Genomic DNA, 19,337 nt, shown 5'->3' on the forward strand with positions numbered 1-19,337 from the left:
GGGCGGCGCGGCCGGAGCCGCCGGGGCCGGGGCCGGGGCCGGGGCCGGGATGGCGGCGGGGAGCCGGGAGCGGCACCGGGGCCGCTGACAAGCGGGGGCCGGGTCGCCTTCCCCCCCACCCCCCCCAGCATGTACGGCAAGAGCAAGGGCTCCGGTGTGCCCTCGGACGGCCAGGCCCGGGAGAAGTGAGAGCGGCGGCGGCGGCGGGGGCGGGCGGAGCGGGGGCGCGGAAGTTTGCCGGGGCGGCTGCCGGGGGAGCGGGACGAGAGGGAGGGATACGGGGCTCTGGGGGGTACCGGGAGGCGGGAGGACCCATGCGCCCCGCCCTGTCGGGGAGCACCGGGAGCCGTCGGGCTTCAGCCCGGGAACAGGGAACTGCCGCGTCCCCGGGGCCGCCGCGAGCCGTGATGTTCCCGGGGCCACCGAGAATGTGCCCCTGTCCGCGACATCCACCGGCCTACAGGAATGCCCCCCCGACCTGGGCATTGCTATCCATCGCGGCACCGAGAGCCGTGATGTGTCCCGGTGTGCTACATCACGCGGGGTATCGTGCCCCCTTGTCCCTGCCATCCCCCGAGGCACCGGGCACCGCGATGCCCCCTCACCCCCCGCTCCGGTCCTTGCCGTTCTCCGCGCCCCGGAGTCGGTCATGCTCCCCTAGGTCCCTGCCGTTCTCCGGGGCACCGGACATGGCGATCCCCCCCCACCGAGCCCCTGCCATCCTCTGGGGCACCGGTCACCGGGCACCGTGATGCCCCCCCTCGATCCTCGTCATCTCTCGGGGTACCGGCGGCGTGACCCGACATTCGCGTTCTATGCCTATCCCCGCCGCAGCCAGATGCTCGGTGCCATGGCTGCCCCCAGGGCACCTGCGAGAGCCAGGGAGGGCTGCACCCCACGATGGCCCCCCGCAGACCGAGGTATCCCCGGGGATTCCCCGTGGGTCCTGTTCCTCGCTGCCGAGGAGGTGATGGAGCACCGGGGATGGGGCCCCGGGATGCCCCAGAAGGTCCCAAATCAGGAGACCCCCAGGGTGACATTTGCCCCGCGGCCACATCCCGCGTGGGATGTGTCACCCGTCCCTGAGTCATCCCACCCACAGCAACCGGAACCGGGGGTGGCCACCCCGGTGGGGCCGATTGCTGTGGAGAGGTGTCCGATGTCACCCGTGGGACTCGGTGTCACTGTGGGGGTCTCTTGCAGGGAGGTGATATCAAATCCCCCTCTTTAATTGAGCTTCATCTCCTGGGGGGGTTCCATCCTGGCTGTCCCCCGTGTCACCCAGTGTCCCCCCCGGCCTGTGGTCTGTGGGATGAGGCTGTCACCGTAACGGCCGTGGGGATGCTGTCTCCACAGTGCGGGGGTGGCAGGTCCCTGGGGGGCCATGCCAGGCCCTGACCGCCCATCCCTGTCCCCACAGACTGGCACTGTACGTCTATGAGTACCTGCTGCACGTGGGGGCCCAGAAATCGGCCCAGACCTTCCTGTCAGAGGTAAGGGGGGGGGACGACACACACAGCATCTCCTGCCCCCCCCGTCCCGCGGACTCGGGAGCCTGGAGCCCCCCCAGCTCCCTGAGCGACCCCCGGGGTGCCAGGGCTGGGAAGCAGTGGCTGATCCCCCCCTCTCTGCAGATCCGATGGGAGAAGAACATTACCCTGGGCGAGCCCCCCGGCTTCCTGCACTCCTGGTGGTGGTGAGTTTGAGGGGGGGGGTGCGGGAGTAGGGCTGGACCCCCCCGTCATGGCGGTGGACCTGGGGCTGGGGGCTGCCCCCCTCCTCGCGCCGCTGCCACATCACCTCGTACCCCATAAACCTGCCGCTCTGCTTTTCCCATCAGCGATTTCGGGGGGGGGGACCCTTCACATCCCGGCTACGCCTCAGACCCCCCCGCCCCACCTCAGACCCCGCCCCCGGCCCCTCCAGATGGATCCAATTTGGCACCAAGCGTGGGGCAAGGAGGGGGGTCCCCAGGCCAGGGCCGGACCCCCCACACCCGGAGGGGCCCCAGCAGAGCACCCCGCGGGGGGTGATGGGGATGGTGAGGGGCGTCCCGTGGGTTGGCATCATGCCGGAGAGTGTGTGTGGGGGTCTCGCCTTGCCCATTGTGGCTGCTGCGGGGGGGGGGGTGGGTGATGCTCAGCGGGGGTGCAGGATGCGGCCGTGCCGGGCGCCGCGGTGCCGCCACCGCCACATTTAAGCCATTTCCAATAAATGATTAGTTGGTGATTTATGGGGAGGGGGGGGGGGGGGGGGGCGGGGGGGGCAGCAAAGGGAGGGGGCACACAGCGCCTGCCAGGCCTTTAACCCTCCTGCTGCCGGCATCTCCACTCCCCACACTTGGGGGGGGGCACCCAGGAACAGCGCTGGGGAGGGGAAACATGCACCACCCGCCTGGTGGTCCCGTCAGCACCCAGGGTGGGGGGCACGGGTTGAGGGGTCCCCTCTCTCCCCCCACCCCCCCATCCTGTCCCGGGATGCTGCAGCCTGATGTAAAGTCCCAGGAATTCCGGCTGCAGCCACCGTTTCCAGGGAAGAGGCAGGGAAAGCAGGGCCTGGAGCCGGGAGGCCGCCGCCGGCCCGGGGCGGGGGCACACGCACAGCCCCGGCGTCCCCCACCCCGCCCCGGCCACCAGTGGCATGAGCGCGGCAGGGCTCAGCTGGTGCGGGGATGACGCTCGGCGTGAGGATGGGGGGGTTGGGGGTGGGCAGGGCCGCAGCTCGGTGCGGGGATGTCCTGACCTGCTGCCCCCCCCCCTCGCCCCCTCCAGCGTGTTCTGGGATCTGTACTGCGCCGCTCCCGACCGCCGGGAGACCTGCGAGCACTCCAGCGAGGCCAAAGCCTTCCATGACTATGTGAGTACCTGGGGCTGGGGGCTTCTGTGCCACGCTGCGCCCCCACCTCTTTGCCACGCCGCCCCCCGACACGGCAGCGAGCCCAGCCCCCCCGTGCCGAGGAGGCCGGCGTGGGGGGGGTTAACGGCGGCTGTGCCAGCCCCAGCCTGCCAGCCTGGGTGACCTATTTTGCAGGGCTGTGCAAGGCAGGGGGGGGTAATCCCTGGGGGCCTGGGTCAGCTCCCCCCCCACCCCGAGACCCTGGCGTGCCCATCCCCCGCTACCAACCCCACAGGGAACAGGGGACCCCCCCAGGGGACAGGTACCCCCCCTCGGCTCTGGATCTAGGCACATAACCATGGTGTGGGCAGAGCTTCCCCACCCAGGGCACCCCAGCAGGGCTTGAGTCCTCCCTCCTCACCTGTGCCCCAGGGGCCGCCGCAGTCCTGCGGCTCAATGGGACCCTCCCCTCGCGCACCGGTGGGTCCCCGCTGCCCACCCCCTGCACTGACAACTCCTTATCAGTGCCAGCCTTTGGCGAGTTAATCATTGGCACAGAGTCAACAGCCGGCGTGTGCCCACTCCTGCCAGCACTGCGGGCAAATGTGGGGGGGGGAGGCTGGAGGGCACAGAACCGGGTCCTGGGGCGGCGAGGGCCCACTGTGGGGGCTGCTGGGGGCACCATGCCTGGGGCTGGTGTGTGGTGCCAGGGGTGTGGGATGCTGCAGCATCCATAGTGCCAAGAGATGTGAGATGCTGTAAGATTCTTGGCATTATGGGATGTGGGATGCTGTGGGATCCGCGGTGCCAAGGGGTGTGGGATGCCAGGGGAAGCAGAAGGCCATGGGATTCAGGATGCTGTGGCATGCAGGGTGCTGTGCCCCATGGGATGCTGTGGGGTCTGCGGTGCTGTGCAGTGGAGGGGCAGGATGTTGCGGTATCCATGGTGCCAGGGGATGTCAGATGCTGTGGGATGCCAGGTGCCCTGACGTTTAGGCTGTGGAGGGCATGCAGGAGGCTGTGAGCCACGCGTTGCCCTCCCACCCCCTCCCCATCCCACTGGAGCTGGGCCCAGCAGTACCCAGCTTGTGCTGGGGGGAGGTGGCCACGCTGCCATCCGGGATGCCCTTCCGTGCTGCGGGGTCCCCGTGGGTGTGTGTGGGTACACGCGTGTGCCCACGCCAGCGCCGCGAGGGGGAGGCAGGGCTGCAGCAGGCCCCCCCCCTCGCCGCCCCCAGCCCCCGGCGAGGCGCAGAGCTGATTTCCATGCTGGAATTAATGAGGCTGCTGCCGGTGCGGTGACGCCGGGGACATGGCGCGGGTCAGGCCGCGTTGCCATGGCAGTGCTGGCTGGCAGGCAGAGCTGGGGACCGCTGGGGACTGCTGGAGGGGGGAGCCCCCAAAGCCCCCCCGCTGCGCCCCGTGGGATGCCTGGCACAGCTACATCCCTATCTGATGCTCGTCGGGTGCTACAGCCAAACTGGTACCCACGAGGGTGCCCTGTGCCCTCCCGTGGGTGCTGCTTGACCAGACTGCCTCAGGGTGCAGTGCGACCACCTCCGGTGGTGCAGTGGGACCCCCCACCGCCCCCCGGAGCACTGTGGGGACAGCGACCACACATCGCTGGGGGAGTCTGGCCTGGGCATGGCAGTGTGGAGCAGTGGTGGCAGAGCCAGCACCAGACTGGGGGCTGGGGTCACCCCTTGGGGTGCGGCAGCATGGGGAGCCCCAGCCCGTGCACCCCCCACCCCCCCACCCCCCAACTATTTCCTCCCTCTTGACCTTGAGCCTGCAGGAGGAGCTGAAACTCCCCAACCTGTTGCCATGGCAACTCTGCTTTACATCGCTGAGTGACTGGGGGGGGCAGCTCAGTCCCTGCCATGGGGGGGGGGGGGGGCAGCATCCCCCCCACCTTGTAGGGCTGGAGCTGGAGGGTGAAGCAGTGGGGCTGCCTGGTAACTGGTCCCCTGTGCCATGCTGGGATGGGCAAGAGTGGGTGGGCACTGCATTGGCACCATGATGGCCTCCACCATGAGCACCTTGGTGGGGCCGTGGTGAGCTCCATGGTGGCTCCATGACAGCCCCGTGTCGGGCACCATGCTGGGTGTGGTGATGGGACCACAGTGGTGGCTCCCTGCTGGGCACCATGCTGGGCACCCATTTCCACACCCGCAGCACCCACATCACCAGTGGGCGATGTCCCCCCACACTTCAAGCGCACCCAGGCCTCAGTGCTCCCCACAGGGCTGGCAGGGGCTGTGGGGCTGTGTGGGGCCCCCCGGGTGGAGGGGGCAGTGCAGGGTCCCCTCCTCTTCCTCTTCCCCCACAAATTGGAAGCAGTTGTGGCGCCGTGGCTGCGCCGGAAGCCTGCACATTCCTCCCCGGCACCGCTGCCCCCGGCCCAGCCTGGCTGGCGAGTGGGGGGCCAGGGCCCCCTGCCCACTTCACAGCCCCACCAGCCCCGTGGGGTCCCCTTGGGGCAGCCACAGCCCCCCCAGTTGGGTGGGAAGGGATGGTGCTGGTCTCTCCCTGCACTGCCCTCTCGCTCGCACAGGGTGAGCTCGGTGCCTGCTGGGCACGGGGGGCCGTGCTGGCACATGGGGCACCCTGGCGACCCCGAACCGTGAGGGGCAACCAGCCCTGGTGTCCCTCTCCGTGCCAGGGATGGGGGCACAGCTTGGGGGGCAGATCCAGCACTGCCTGCTCAGGGCTGCTCGGGGCAGGGTGCGATGGGGGTGGGGGGGGGACATGAGTGGGCTACTGGGACCCCCTCCCTCCCCAGTGCTGAGCTCTCCTCTCCCTGCAGAGTGCGGCGGCGGCCCCCAGCCCGGTGATGGGGAACCTGCCCCCCGGGGACGGCATGCCGGGGGGGCCTATGCCCCCTGCCTTCTTTCAGGTACCCACTGGGGGCTGCAACAGACACCCCTGCCAGGGGGGCGGTCCTGGGGGGGGCTTTGTACTGCGTGTGCAGCCGGGGCGGGAGGGGATTAGCACCCTGGGCCCCCACACTCCACGGCACAGCTGCCCCCACCCCATCCCTGTCCCGTTCCCAGCCACGCTGGGGCTAAGCCCTGTGCCCCCCCACACACCCCCGCCGGGGTGCCCCCAACCGCCCCCTCCCCCCCCCGTAACCCTGTTCTGTTTCTCTTGAAGGGACCCGCGGGCTCTCAGCCATCGCCCCACGCCCAACCTCCACCCCACACCCCCGGGGCCCCCCCCATGCTGGGGCCGCACAGCCAGGTAAGGCTGGGCACAGCCCGGCAGCCCCCGGCCCCCGCCAAAGCCCGCAGGACCCCCCCCAGTCCCCAGCCCCGCTGCCCCCCGCCCGGGGTGATGCTGCAGCCCCCAGCCCAGCCGCCCCCCGCCCAGGGTGATGCTGCAGCCCCCAGCCCCAGCTCACCCAGGCCCCTCTCTTGCAGCCCTTCATGTCCCCTCGCTACCCTGGCGGCCCCCGGCCCCCGCTCCGGATGCCCAACCAGGTGAGACGGTGGCAGATGGGACCCGACGGCCTCCTCCCCGCCCCAAAACTGGGGTCGTGGGGAGGTCCCGCAGCACTCTGACCCCTGTCCCCCCCACTCCGCAGCCCCCCGTGGGTGTCCCTGGCTCCCAGCCGCTGCTGCCCAGCGCCATGGACCCAGCCGCACGCCCACAGGGTGAGTCTAGGGGGGGGCTGTCCCGGGGTGTCCCCCCGCATTGTCATCCCCCCCAGCGACCTGGGGGGGCGCTGCAAGGTCTCATGGTTTCCCCCCCCCCCCCAATTTGAACAGGGCATCCTGGCATGGGGGGCCCGATGCAGCGAATGAACCCCCCGAGGGGCATGGCTGGGATGGCCCCACAGGTAGAGGGGACAGGGACGCAGGGGTGGGGACAGGGACCGGGCTGGAGACGGGGACAGGGATGGGGATGGGGATGGGAACAGACACAGATCCGGGGACAGGGACACAGGAGTCGGGACAGGGATGGGGGTGGGGGTAGGGGGGGATACAGGGATAGATCTGGGGACAGGGATGGGGGTGGGGGTAGGGGGGGATACAGGGATAGATCTGGGGACAGGGATGGGGGTGGGGGCAGGGGGGGATACAGGGATAGATCTGGGGACAGGGATGGGGGTGGGGGCAGGGGGGGATACAGGGATAGATCTGGGGACAGGGATGGGGGTGGGGGTAGGGGGGGATACAGGGATAGATCTGGGGACAGGGATGGGGGTGGGGGTAGGGGGGGATACAGGGATAGATCTGGGGACAGGGATGGGGGTGGGGGCAGGGGGGGATACAGGGATAGATCTGGGGACAGGGATGGGGGTGGGGACAGGGACAAGGATAGATTCAGGGTCAGGGAGGGACACAGGGGTGGCAGCAGGGATGTGGGGCACAGGGACAAGAGCAGAGGTTGGGGACAGGGATGCAGGGATGGAGACAGGGATGGGGGTTGGGAAGGGGTCAGGATAGGGTCGGTGACAGGGATGGGGCGAGGGGGACAGGGCCAGGTCCGGGGCCGCCCCCAGCCCTGCTGCCCCCTGCTCTCCCTGCAGACCTACGGCAGCGGGATGCGGCCCCCCCCCAGCTCGCTGGCCGGCCCGGGCATGCCTGCCATGAACATGTAAGACCCCCGAGGTGCCCCACGTGCCCCCCACCCCGCGGCTGGCCGGGGGGGGAGCTGGTGGCCGCACAGGGTCGGGGGGGCCCAGGGACCCCCCCCCCCCCAGGCACTCCCCCTCACCACTCCTTGTTGCCTTCCAGGGGCCCTGGGGGCCGCGGGCCCTGGCCCAACCCCAACGCCAACTCCGTAAGTGGGGGGGGGATGTGTGGAATTCGGGGGGGGGGGAGATGGGAGCCATGGGGGTGGCTCTGTGCTCCCCCCACTGACCCCCCACCTTTGTGTCACGTCCTCAGATTGCCTACTCCTCCTCATCCCCTGGGAACTACGTGGTGAGTACTGGGGTGCACTGGGGGGGGGGCATGCTGCAGCCAACCCCCCTGTGCCCCCCTCCCCAACCCACCTCCCTCCTCTCCCCCCTTTCAGGGCCCTCCTGGGGGGGGGTGGCCCCCCCGGCACCCCAATCCTGCCCAGCCCTGGAGGTGAGTGTCTGCAGGGAGTGGGGCAGGGCACAGGGGTGGGGGGCATTTTGGTGGGGGTAGGAGGGGAATGCGGGGTGCCATGCTCACCCCCCCTCGGTGTGTGCCCCCCCAGACTCCACCAACTCCAGTGAGAACATGTACACCATGATGAACCCCATCGGGCCCGGGGGGAGCAGACCCAACGTGAGTGCTGGGGGCTGGGAAGGGGGAGGGGGGCACAGAGATGGGAATTTCCGGGGCGGGGGGGGGCAGGGACGGGGTCACCACAGTGCTCACCCCCACCCCTCTGCCTTCCAGTTCCCAATGGGACCCGGCCCTGAGGGTCCCATGGGTGGCATCAGCGCGATGGAGCCGCACCACATGAACGGGTCCTTAGGTGGGTACAGCCCCCCCCCAACTCCAGCAACCCCCCCCCAGACTGCCCCCACAGCGTGGCCGTCTGCGGGACCCCCACTGCGGGGGGGCAACAAGGAGGACTTGGTGGGGGGACATGGATCGGGGTGGGGGTGGTCACTGACCTGCTGCTGATGTCCTGGCAGGCTCCGGGGACATGGATGGGCTGCCGAAGGTGAGTGTGGGAGACCCCCCCCGTGCTGGGACCCCCCCCGCCAGCGCTGGCACCTCCCCAGCGCTGGCACCTCCCCCCCTGCACTTGGATCCCCTCTCCATGTACTGGGACACATTTTTTGCCCCCCACCCCTGCTGCTTCCTGGGGTTCCCTCCACACACTGAGCTCTGCACCCCTCACGTCCTGAGACCCCATTTATTGCCCCCCCCCGCCTCCATGCACTGGGCCCCCCACGCACAGGCATCCCCCCCACCCCCCCCGCCATCCACTGGGACCCCTTTTATTAGCCCCCCCTCACCATGCACTGGGACCCCTTTTATTAGCCCCCCCCTCACCATGCACTGGGACCCCTTTTATTAGCCCCCCCCTCGCCATGCACTGGGACCCCTTTTATTAGACTCCCCCCACGATGCACTGGGACACCTTTTATTAGCCCCCCCCGCCATGCACTGGGACCCCTTTTATTAGCTCCCCCCCCTTAATGTATTGGGACCCCTTTTATTAGCCCCCCCTCGCTATGCACTGGGACCCCTTTTATTAGCCCCCCCCGCCATGCACTGGGACCCCTTTTATTAGCTCCCCCCCCTTAATGTATTGGGACCCCTTTTATTACCCCCCCCCGCCATGCACTGGGACCTCGTTTCCTGACCCCGGCCCCGTGCAGTGGGACCCCTCCCACACCAAGTCCCCTCCCCCCCCCCCAGAGCTCCCCCAGTAACCTGGGGGCGCTGAGCAACCCCCCCGGCACGCCGCGGGACGAGGCGGAGCTGAGCAGCAACTTCCTGAACCCCTTCCAAAGTGACAGCGTAAGAGACCCCCGGGGGGGGCAGGCAAGGGGGGGCGCCGGCGGGGGGGGGTGGGGAGGGCAGGGTGGCAGAGGGGGGGGACGGGGGGGGGCAGGGTGGCAGTCGGAACGCGGCAGGGGCAGCACCTAAAGCCCCTCCGTGGCAATGAGGGGGGGGCTCAGTTTGGATGGGCTGGGGGGGGGGGTTGAGGTGCGGGGGGGGATATTTTTGGGGGGGTAGGTGTTGTGTTTTGGTGGGAGTGGGTTTTGTTTTGGGGGGGGGCGGGGGTGGGTTTTAGCTTGGGGGGTGGGGGCGGGTTTTTGGGGGGGTGGGGGTGGGTTTTGCTTTTGGGGGGGTCATGGGGGGGCGGGGGTGGTTTATACATTAAGGGGGTTGGGTTCTAGTATTGATGGGAGTGGAAGTGGGGTTTGTTTTGGGGGGGGGCGGGGGTGGGTTTGACTTTGGGGGGCTGGTTTTAGTTTGGGGGGGCTGGTTTTAGTTTTGGGGGGGGTTTTAGGGGGGGTAGGTTTTACTTTTGGGGGGGTGGGTTTTAGTTTCTAGGGGGTGGGTTTTTGGGGGGGGTGGGTTTTACTTTTGGGGGGGTGGGTTTTAGTTTCGAGGGGGTGGGATTTTGGGGGGGTGGGTTTTACTTTTGGGGGGGTGGGTTTTAGTTTCGAGGGGGTGGGTTTTTGGGGGGGTGGGTTTTACTTTTGGGGGGGTGGGTTTTAGTTTCGAGGGGGTGGGTTTTTGGGGGGGTGGGTTTTACTTTTGGGGGGGTGGGTTTTAGTTTCGAGGGGGTGGGTTTTTGGGGGGGTGGGTTTTACTTTTGGGGGGGTGGGTTTTAGTTTTGAGGGGGGGTTGAGGGGGCGGGGGTAGGTTTTACTTTTGGGGGGCTGGGTTTTAGTTTCGAGGGGGTGGGTTTTTGGGGGGTGGGTTTTACTTTTGAGGGGGTGATTTTTATTTGGAGGTGTGGTTTATTTTGGGGGGGTGTTGCTTTTTGGGGGGGTGGAGATGGGTTTTGGTTTTGGGGGTGCTGGAGGTGTCTGTTCTTTGGGGGGGTGGGCTTTATTTTTGGGGGAGCAGGGGGTGGGGTTTATTGTTTGGGGGGGTGGGGTCGGTTTTTGTTTTGGGGGGGGCTTCATTTTTTGGGGGAGTGAGGGTGGGGTTTATCTTTTGGGTGCAGTGGGGGGGGTTATTTTGGGGGGGGTGGGTTCGTGTTTTGGTGGGAGGGGTGGGTTTGAGTTTTGGGGGGGCAGGTGTGGAGTTTAGTTTTGGGGGTGGTGGGAGTGGTTTTTATTTTGGGGGGTGGAGATGGGTTTTAGTTTGGGGGGGCGGGGATGAGCTTTTGGGGTGCTGGGGGTGGGTTTCAGTTTGGGGGGGGCGGGGGTGAGCATTTGGGGGTGCTGGGGGGGGTTCAGTTTGGGGGGGCGGGGGTGAGCTTTTGGGGGTGCTGGGGGTGGGTTTCAGTTTGGGGGGGGCGGGGGGGTGAGCTTTTGGGGGTGCTGGGGGTGGGTTTCAGTTTGGGGGGGCGGGGGTGAGCTTTTGGGGTGCTGGGGGTGGGTTTCAGTTTGGGGGGGCGGGGGTGAGCTTTTGGGGTGCTGGGGGTGGGTTTTAGTTTGGGGGGGGGCGGGGGTGAGCTTTTGGGGTGCTGGGGGTAGGTTTTAGTTTGGGGGGTGTGGGTGAGCTTTTGGGGGTGCTGGGGGTGGGTTTCAGTTTGGGGGGGCGGGGGTGAGCTTTTGGGGTGCTGGGGGTGGGTTTTAGTTTGGGGGGGCGGGGGTGAGCTTTTGGGGTGCTGGGGGTGAGTTTTAGTTTGGGGGGCGGGGGTGAGCTTTTGGGGTGCTGGGGGTGAGTTTTAGTTTGGGGGGGGTGGGGGTGAGCTTTTGGGGTGCTGGGGGTGGGTTTTATCTTTTGGGGGGAGGGGGTTTAATTTTCGGGAGGGTGGAGGCAGGTTTTATTTGGGGGGGCTGGGGTTTATTTTTGGGGGTGGTGGGGTTTTGGGGGGTGGGTTTTATTTTTGGGGGGGTGGTTTTTACTTTTTGGGGGCATGGATTTTTGGGGGAGAGGTGGAGTTTTTTTTGGGGGGGTGGGTTTTATTTTTGGGAGGTGGTGGGGGTTAGGTTTGGGGGGATGTGAGAGGGTTTTGGTTTTGGGGGGGTGGGGGCGAGGTTGAGGGAGGTTGTTTTGGGGGGGCATGGGTGAGGTTTTGGGGGGTAGGTTTCTTTTAGGGGGTGGGGTGAGCTTTTGGGGGGTTGTGGGGGTAGGTTTTGACTTTGGGGGTGGTGGGGGTGAGGTTTGGGGGGGTTATTTTTGGGAGTGGTGAGATTTTGGGGGGGTTTTGGTTTGGGGGGTGAGATTTTGGGTGGTAAGTTTTCTTTTGGGGGGTGGGTGTGAGGTTTTTTTGGGGGGGTGGGTTTTATTTTTGGGAGTGGTGAGGTTTTGGGGGGGTCGGTTTTGTTTTGGGGGGGGCGGGGGTAGGTTTCGTTTTCGGGGGGTGAGGTTTTGGGGGTGTGGGTTTTGGTTTTGGGGGGGAGGTTTTGGGGGGGTGGGGTTTGCTTTTGGGAGTGGTGAGGTTTTGGGGGGGTGAGTTTTGGTGGGGGTAGGTTGTCTTTTGGGGGGGTGAGGTTTGGGGAGGGTAGGTTTTCTTTTGGGGGGGTGAGGTTTGGGGGGGGTAGGTTTTCTTTTGGGGGGGTGAGTTTTGGGGGGAGTAGGTTGTCTTTTGGGGGGGTGAGTTTTGGGGGGGTAGGTTGTCTTTCGGGGGGGTGAGGTTTGGGGAGGGTAGGTTTTGTTTTGGGGGGGTAGGTTGTCTTTTGGGGGGGTGAGGTTTGGGGGGGGGTAGGTTGTCTTTTGGGGGGTGAGGTTGGGGGGGGGTAGGTTGTCTTTTGGGGAGGTGAGTTTTGGGGGGAGTAGGTTGTCTTTTGGGGGGTGAGGTTGGGGGGGGTAGGTTGTCTTTTGGGGGGGGTGAAGTTTGGGGGGGTAGGTTGTCTTTTGGGGGGGTGAGTTTTGGGGGGGGGTAGGTTTTCTTTTGGGGGGGTGAGGTTTGGGGGGGTAGGTTTTCTTTTGGGGGGGGTGAGGTTTGGGGGGGGTAGGTTTTCTTTTGGGGGGTGTTGTTTGGTTTTGGTTTTGTCAATATATTTTTCGAGGGGGATTTGGGGGAGGGGGGCGCTGGGGGGGGGGGGGGGGCAGTGCTGTGTCGCTGTGTGGCTGCATCCACCCCCCCCCCCCCCCCCACGCCCACTGGTGTCTCCCCTGTCCCTAGTACTCGCCCAGCATGACCATGAGTGTGTGAGCTCAGCGCCGAGGCCGCCGGCAGCCACCGCCCCCCCCCCCCACCCCGAACCCCCCCCCCCGAGAAAAAAACTCTCCAGAAGGATTCACGAAGCCCTCCCCCCCCAACCCCCCCCTCAAAAACCAAACCCAAACCGAGGCAAAAAGGCAGAACTGAGACTCGCTCACAGGCCAGGAGGGTCCTGTGCCCCCCCCCCCCGCCATGGGTAAGGGACCCCCTCCCCCCCCCCAGCACTGGGACCCCCCCACATTGTCGCTGCCCCCCCCCAGGTTGGAGGCAGGTACTGAGTTGGGGTGCAGTAAGGAGGCTCTGGGGCTGGCTTTTCCCCCCCCCCATCCCGGGTGGTGCCAGACTTGGGGGGGGGGGGGGATCTGGGGGGCATTTTATGGCACTGTGCTCCCCCCACACACACTCTCGAAGTGGGGAGGGGGATTTATTTGGGGGGGGGGGGTGTTAGTTCATGGCACTGAGCCCCCTCCCCTCGCTGCCTGGCAGTGGTGCCAGCAGCACCCCCACACCCCCGGCACGGGGAGGGGGATTTTATTTGGGGGGGGGGGCCCAGCACTGCCCTCTCCCTCATGCAATTAGCTTGAATGCTAATAAGCCAAGCCCCCCCCCCCCCGTCTGGGAGGGTCTGACCCCCCCCCAGGTCCTGCAGTGCCCTCCCTGCTGGGCAGTCTAGGGGGGGGGACATAGCCAACCCCCAGCCCCCGAGGTGCGGGGGGGGAGGGAGGGAAGAGGAGGGAGCATATTGCCAGCCCCCCCCAGTGCAAGTGCAGACCTCCCCCAAGCCAGGGGTACCCCAGGCTAGGCGGGGGGGGGGTGGGGGTGTGAGGGGGTGGGGGAGATGCTAAGCCATAGTGTGTCCCCCTCCCTCTGCACTCCTGCCCCCTCCCCATCTCCTCCCCCCCCCCCCCCAAGCGCTCTATAGGGCAGGCCCCAGTGCAGAGAGCAGCCCCCCCCCAGCCCCGGGGTGAGGGGAGGGGTCCCTGGCCCCCAGCCCCAGTCTGTGTGCTCAGCCAGCACTGTGATCCCCAACTCCAGCTCCCCCCACCCCCGAGTGCCAGACCGGGGCCCTCCCCCACCCCCCCCTACCTTTGCCCCCCCCCGCCCAAGCCCCCCCCTGTACAATTTTACTATGAAGGACATTTTTTTGGTGTGGATTTTTGGTTCTCTTTTTTTTTTCCTCCTCCTCTTTTATAACAGAAAGGACCTCAAACTGCCCCCCCTCAGCCCCCACACCCCCCTCCCTCCCCCCCAAACCAACCCTGCGCCCGGGACCCCTCCCTCTGTACAGCCCCACACCGAGAGGGGACCCCCACATTGTGCCCCCCCCCCCCCCGCCCCTGCCCCTAGGGGTAGTGCCCACCATAGACGTAGTGGTTCTGTGTAGGGACCCCTCCCCCCCCCCCCCCAGTTTTTAGTCCTCAGAGCCTTTAGTGCTTATGAAAATAAACTGGGGGGCACATCCCCCCCCCCCCAATACCAAAACACACAACCCCCAGCCCCCCCCAACAAAAACAATTCCCCCCCCCATCAATAAATGTAATTTGATTCTTTTGCAGAAGCTGCCAACCTTTGCCTCTTGCTGGGCCCGGGGCTGGGGGGGCACAGGCTAAGGGAGGGGGGGGGGGCGCGCCCAGGAATCAAGTGAGCCTTGAGGGGGGGGGGCACAGGGCTGAGGGATGGTCCCAGGAATCAAGTGAGGTTGGGGGGGGGGGAATGTCAGAAGGCTAAGGGGGGGGGGGGGGAGGAATCAAGTGAGCCGGGGGGGGGGTAAAATGGCTAAAGGGGGGGACTAGGAACCAAGTGAGCCTTGGGGGGGGTCATAAGGCTAAGGGATGGGGGGGTAGGAACCAAGTGAGCCTTGGGGGGGCTCACAGGGCTGAATGGGGGTGTCCCAGGACCAAGTGAGCCTTGGGGGGGGGGGTCATAAGGCTAAGGAAGGGGGGGCAGGAACCAAGTGAGCCTTGGGGGGGGCTCACAGGGCTGGGGGGGGGTGTCCCAGGACCAAGTGAGCCGCAGGGGAGTCACAAGGTTGAAGGGGGGGGGACAGTCACAAGGCTCTGGGGGGGGTGTCCGAGGAACCAAGTGAGCCTGAAGGGGGGTTCCAGGACCCAAGTGAGCCTTTTGGGGGGGGGGGGGGATGTCCCAGTAACCAAGTGAGCTTTGGGGGGGAGGGGGGAGGAGGAGGGTCAGAGGGTTAAGGGGGGGGGTCCCAGGAGCCAAGTGAGCCTTTTAGGCGGGGGGTCCCAGTAGCCAAGTGAGCCTGGGGGGGGCATCACAAGGCTGAGAGGGGGGTCCCAGTAGCCAAGTGAGCCGGGGAGGGGGGAGTGTCACAAGGCTGAGAGGGGGGTCCCAGTAGCCAAGTGAGCCGGGGAGGGGGGAGTGTCACAAGGCTGAGGGGGGGGTCGCAGTAGCCAAGTGAGCCTGGGGGGGGCATCACAAGGCTGAGGGGGGGGTCGCAGTAGCCAAGTGAGCAGGGTGGGGTCAGGCTGTGCTCCAGGTTTATTGGCAGGTACAAAGCTTCACAGTTTGAGCTGGCATCGGAGCTGGGCAGCACCGAGTGCTCGGGGCAGGGAGGGGCACACAGGGCGTGGCCCCCCCCCTCCCCACCAGACCCCAAATCCACCACCACCCCCCTCCACCGCCCCCCCCCCCTTCTATAAAGCTGCTATGAAGTACAAAAAGGCTTCTGCTGTTAGTCAGCTCCATCCACGTGGAGGGGAGTGCGGGGGGCACCAGGCCGGGGGGTGCCAGGACAGGGGTGCCCGTTGAGCTGAGTGGGCATCGATGTCTTCTTAGGGCTGAGGGGGCAGGTGCCCCCCCCCGGGCAGGAGCGCTTGGGGCTGGGCGTCGGCCGCTGCATCTTGTGCTCCAGCAGCATATGGCTCTGGGGGGGCAGCCCCAGGCAGGCCCTGCGGGAGGCAAAGGCAGGGCTCAAGGGTGGGCACGCCGGGGCTGGGCAAGGCAGAGGTAGGGTGGCACCGAGTGCCCCATGTGCCACGAGGCAGCTGTGCTGGGGACACTGCGTGCTGGGACCTGGGACACGCTGGTGAGGGCAGCCTGGGCACTGGGACCCATCATGCTGGGCACCAGAACACATAGGTGTGGGGCACAGCCATGGGCATCAGCTACTGAAACCTCAGTGGTGCTGAGAGGCACTGGTGTGGGCACTGGGACCCACTCTTATTGCACCACCCCAGAACTGGGCACCTCATCCACACTGGGACCTGTTGGTGCTGGGCATCACCAGGACTCACCAGCACTGAACACCCCAGGCACTAAGACCACTGCCTTTGGGCATCAGGCATCACTGGGCACTGGGACCCACTGGTGGTGGGCACTGGGAGCTGCTGGTGGTGGGCACAGGGACCTATGAGTGATGGGCACTGGGAGCTGCTGGTGGTGGGCACAGGGACCTATGGGTGATGGGCACTGGGAGCTGCTGGTGGTGGGCACAGGGACCTATGGGTGATGGGCACAGGGACCTATGGGTGATGGGCACAGGGACCCACTGGTGGTGGGCACTGAGACTAATAGGTGATGGGCACTGGGAGCTGCTGGTGATGGGCACTGGGACCCACTGGTGATGGGCGCTGGGGCCTGCTGGTGGCACTAGCACCCTGGGGCTTGGAGATTTCATGGAACCCTTAGGCACTGGCACCTACTGGCGTTGGCACCTTGGGTATCAAGCCCTGGGACATCTCTGCAAGCCTTGGATGCCGCCATGGGCACTGGGGTAGGTGGGAGGAGGCAGCTGCAAGCAAGGGACACACCCCACGCCCCCCGCCCCCCTCCCGCCCTCCCCCAGGGTACCTCAGGATATTCTCAATGCAGCTGCGCTGGCGGAAGAGGGCATTGACCACGGGGGTGCCCTCGGGCACCAGCGGCGCCTTGCAGAGGAAGGCGACGATGGAGAGGACGCTGTGGAAGCTCTGGAACTCGGGGTCGGCCTCGGTGCAGAAGGTGATGCGCTGGCACAGCTCGGTCAGGATGGCCAGGTCCAGGATGATAGGGCTGGCCAGCAGCGAGTCCTGCGGGCACCGCAGCCTCAGCCGCGCCCTGGGCACGCACCGCCCGCCCCGGGGCGGGGCACCCCGCCCACACCCGCACCCCCCCCCCGCGCACCTCGCAGGTGTTGTGGATGACGATGGTGTTGGTGCCACCCATCATGATCTCCGAGGTGTACTCGTCCAGCGCTCGCTTGCTGTCCCCCACGTAGGGCACGTACTTGATCACCACCTGCAGCGCCGTGTGCCAGTCACCGCCTCGGCACCCCACCGGCACCGTCCGTGTGCCGCCCGACTCCCCCCCCCACCCCCGACCCCCAACTCACGCAGTGGTCAGGCTTGTCCTGGGGGCCGTAGAGGATGGGGTTGGCCTGGACTGTGTCATCCACCACATTGCTCTTGGAGATCTCCTTGGAGCGGAACTGCTGCGGGGCTGAGAGGTTCTTCCCATCGTTGTTCCCGAGGTGGTTGTAGCTGACGATGGACTTGGTCTAGACAGGAGGTGCCAGCAGGTCACTCCCCCCACCCCCACCCGTCACAGGCAGGTCGTGTCCGTCCGCTCCCCCCCCTCCCCAGGCCATTTTGTCCCCACGTACCTTGAGCCCAGCACCCACCAAGAAGTCCACCAGCACTGACTTGAGCTTGGTCTGGCCAGACTTGAAGTCGTCTCCGCAGATGAAGACTCGGCGCTGGGTGGCCAATTCCACCGCCCCGGGCACGAAGGTGTTCTGGGGGGAGCCATTGATGTAGGCACAGCCCTCCAGGATGCTGGCCACGGCGAACAGCGTGGACGGGGACACCTCCAGGCCTCGCTGCGGGGACACGGGGTGGGCTCAGCAGCGCTAAGGTGGTGAAGCCACCCCCCTGGTCACCTCCCCTGTCCCCGGACCTCGATGGCCTGCAGCAGGTTGTCAGCGGTGTCGTTGAGCCCCGGCACGACGTCGCAGAAGCGTTCGGTGTTGGCTGTCCAGAGGACAATGACTTTGTCCACCCTGCTCCTCTCCTTGAAGTCCCGAATGTCCCTGCGGATCTGCTCCACCTGGGGCACCGCCAAGGGGCATGTGTCAGCGGCGGCATCTCCCTGCCACCTCTCTGTGTGTGTCCCCACCCCGCCAGGACCTGCTCAGCCATGGACCCGCGCAGGACGTTGTCCGCCCGCTCCTCCTGGTTGGCGGCGATGAACTCGGGGATGTAGATGGAGGCTCTGGGCTTCAGCTTCTCCATGTGGGGCCAGAGCTGCTCCTGCAGCTGCCAGTCCAGCACCTCCGCCCGCCGCATGGCCTCCGCCAGGTTCAGCGAAGAGATGTCCCAGCCTGGGGGACAAGAGGGGACCGAACTGCTCAGGGTGCCCCACGCCCGGCTGCGGGGCCTCTCCCGTGCCCCACCTACCATCAAAGATGATGTCGTTGGGGTGCACCATGGGCAGCAGGTCCCGGAAGGGCACATAAACATCACCGGTGGGGCCGGTGCCCAGGCAGACGGTGGAGGCTTGGAGCAGGGAGCCGTAGTAGTTGGCTTTCTGGGATGGAGAGCACAAGGACCAGCCATCAGCTTGGGGGAGGGGGGGTCTTCAGCACCCCCAAAACGGGGGCCTGTGGTTGCAGACCACCTCCACAGTGGCAGAGAGTAGACCGAGATGCAGGACCTGGCTGGAGGTACGAGCAGCTGAGCTCCGCGTCACCGTGGCCGCAGCACACCCACCTTCCGCCCCGTCTTGGTCATCCAGGACAAGCCCAGCTTATTGGCCAGCACCGCCGCCGTCACCGTGGTGCCGTTGTTCCCCCCCCAGCCCACCAGCATCACGCCGAGGCGAGGGACCTGCCGCGCTGTCCGGAAGGTGAAGCGGGTCGAGCATGGTCTCACCTATGGGGCAGAGACAAGGGGACACTCGTGTCCGAGCGGGGCCGTGGCAGCGCCGCGGTGTTGCCCGCTGCCCCGGGGCCGTACCCTGGTGACGCCGTTCTCCTTGCAGACGTGGACGCTGCTGTAGGTGTACTGCGCCTCGATGAACTCCTTGCTGTAGGTCACGTCGGGGCTCTCCACAAGGAAGGGCTCTGCCATTGTTCCTGCAGCTGGAAGGGGAGGAAATGGGTGGCAGCCTCGCAGGCCTGGGACGCTGGGCTGGCCCCGGGCCCCCCGCCCTGTTGGGGCAAAGCTCCGGCACCGCTGGCTCTGTGCCCCGCGGTCTCCCAGCGTGGCGGTGGTGAGGCTGCCACCGTGGCCCCTTCCCAGCACCCGGGACTGGAGGGGACACTCGCCCTCATCCCGGACCTCAGGGAGCCCTTAGCAAGGCAGAGAGGTGGTGCTGGGGCAGGCAGGAGGTTTCTCTGCCAGTCGCTGCCTGCGGCAGCAGGGGGCACGGAGCGACACGGGGGACGAGGAACTGTCGTAGGCGACTCAAGGACAGAGCTGGTTCCGCTTCTTGAGATGCAGGGCAGAGGGGTCACGGCCGTCTCCCTGCGGCGGCACTAGGTGCAGGGGACATGGGGACAAGGGCTGGCCCCTGGTGCCCACACGGAGACAGGGAGCGTCCCTGCTGCTTGGGGTGGCAGAGAGCGGAGAGGACAGGGGCACGGGCACCGTCGCCGCTTCCAGGGGTGCTGGGGATCACGGCTCCGGGGACACGGGACGGAAGGACCAAGTAAGTCCTTTCCCAGGCTGCCCCCACCCTCCTCGCTGACACTCACCGGCCGGGCCGGGCGCGCTGGAGCCGGTGCCAGTTGCCGGTGGCGGTGCCGGTGCTGCCCCGCTGAGGATGGTGCGATCGCGGCT

The 19,337-nt window shown here is 66.6% G+C and overlaps 2 protein-coding genes across 2 annotated transcripts; one reads left to right on the top strand and one right to left on the bottom strand.

The window, feature by feature from the left end:
- The first annotated feature begins 17 nt into the window (after positions 1-17).
- Positions 18-14,119, top strand: SSBP4 (single stranded DNA binding protein 4). The gene is given in 19 exon segments (XM_064174905.1): positions 18-185; positions 1,421-1,493; positions 1,635-1,696; positions 2,772-2,856; positions 5,642-5,731; positions 5,989-6,075; positions 6,255-6,314; positions 6,419-6,488; positions 6,603-6,673; positions 7,367-7,434; positions 7,575-7,620; positions 7,728-7,763; positions 7,858-7,866; positions 7,868-7,913; positions 8,026-8,096; positions 8,211-8,289; positions 8,453-8,481; positions 9,186-9,287; positions 12,523-14,119. Coding segments are annotated over 19 exon segments (1,170 nt in total). The 5' UTR covers positions 18-129; the 3' UTR covers positions 12,553-14,119.
- A 923-nt stretch (positions 14,120-15,042) lies between these two features.
- On the bottom strand, positions 15,043-19,337 carry ISYNA1 (inositol-3-phosphate synthase 1). The gene is made up of 11 exons (XM_064175004.1): positions 19,253-19,337; positions 18,513-18,637; positions 18,267-18,428; positions 17,955-18,084; positions 17,685-17,878; positions 17,455-17,604; positions 17,162-17,377; positions 16,892-17,056; positions 16,684-16,797; positions 16,372-16,589; positions 15,043-15,470 (listed from the first exon to the last, which is right to left on the bottom strand). Exons 2-11 carry the CDS (start codon positions 18,624-18,626, stop codon positions 15,254-15,256), a joined length of 1,680 nt encoding a protein of 559 aa, XP_064031074.1. The 5' UTR covers positions 18,627-18,637; positions 19,253-19,337; the 3' UTR covers positions 15,043-15,253.

Source organism: Pogoniulus pusillus, chromosome 41, assembly GCF_015220805.1.
Source record: "Pogoniulus pusillus isolate bPogPus1 chromosome 41, bPogPus1.pri, whole genome shotgun sequence".
NCBI classification, from domain to species: domain Eukaryota; kingdom Metazoa; phylum Chordata; class Aves; order Piciformes; family Lybiidae; genus Pogoniulus; species Pogoniulus pusillus.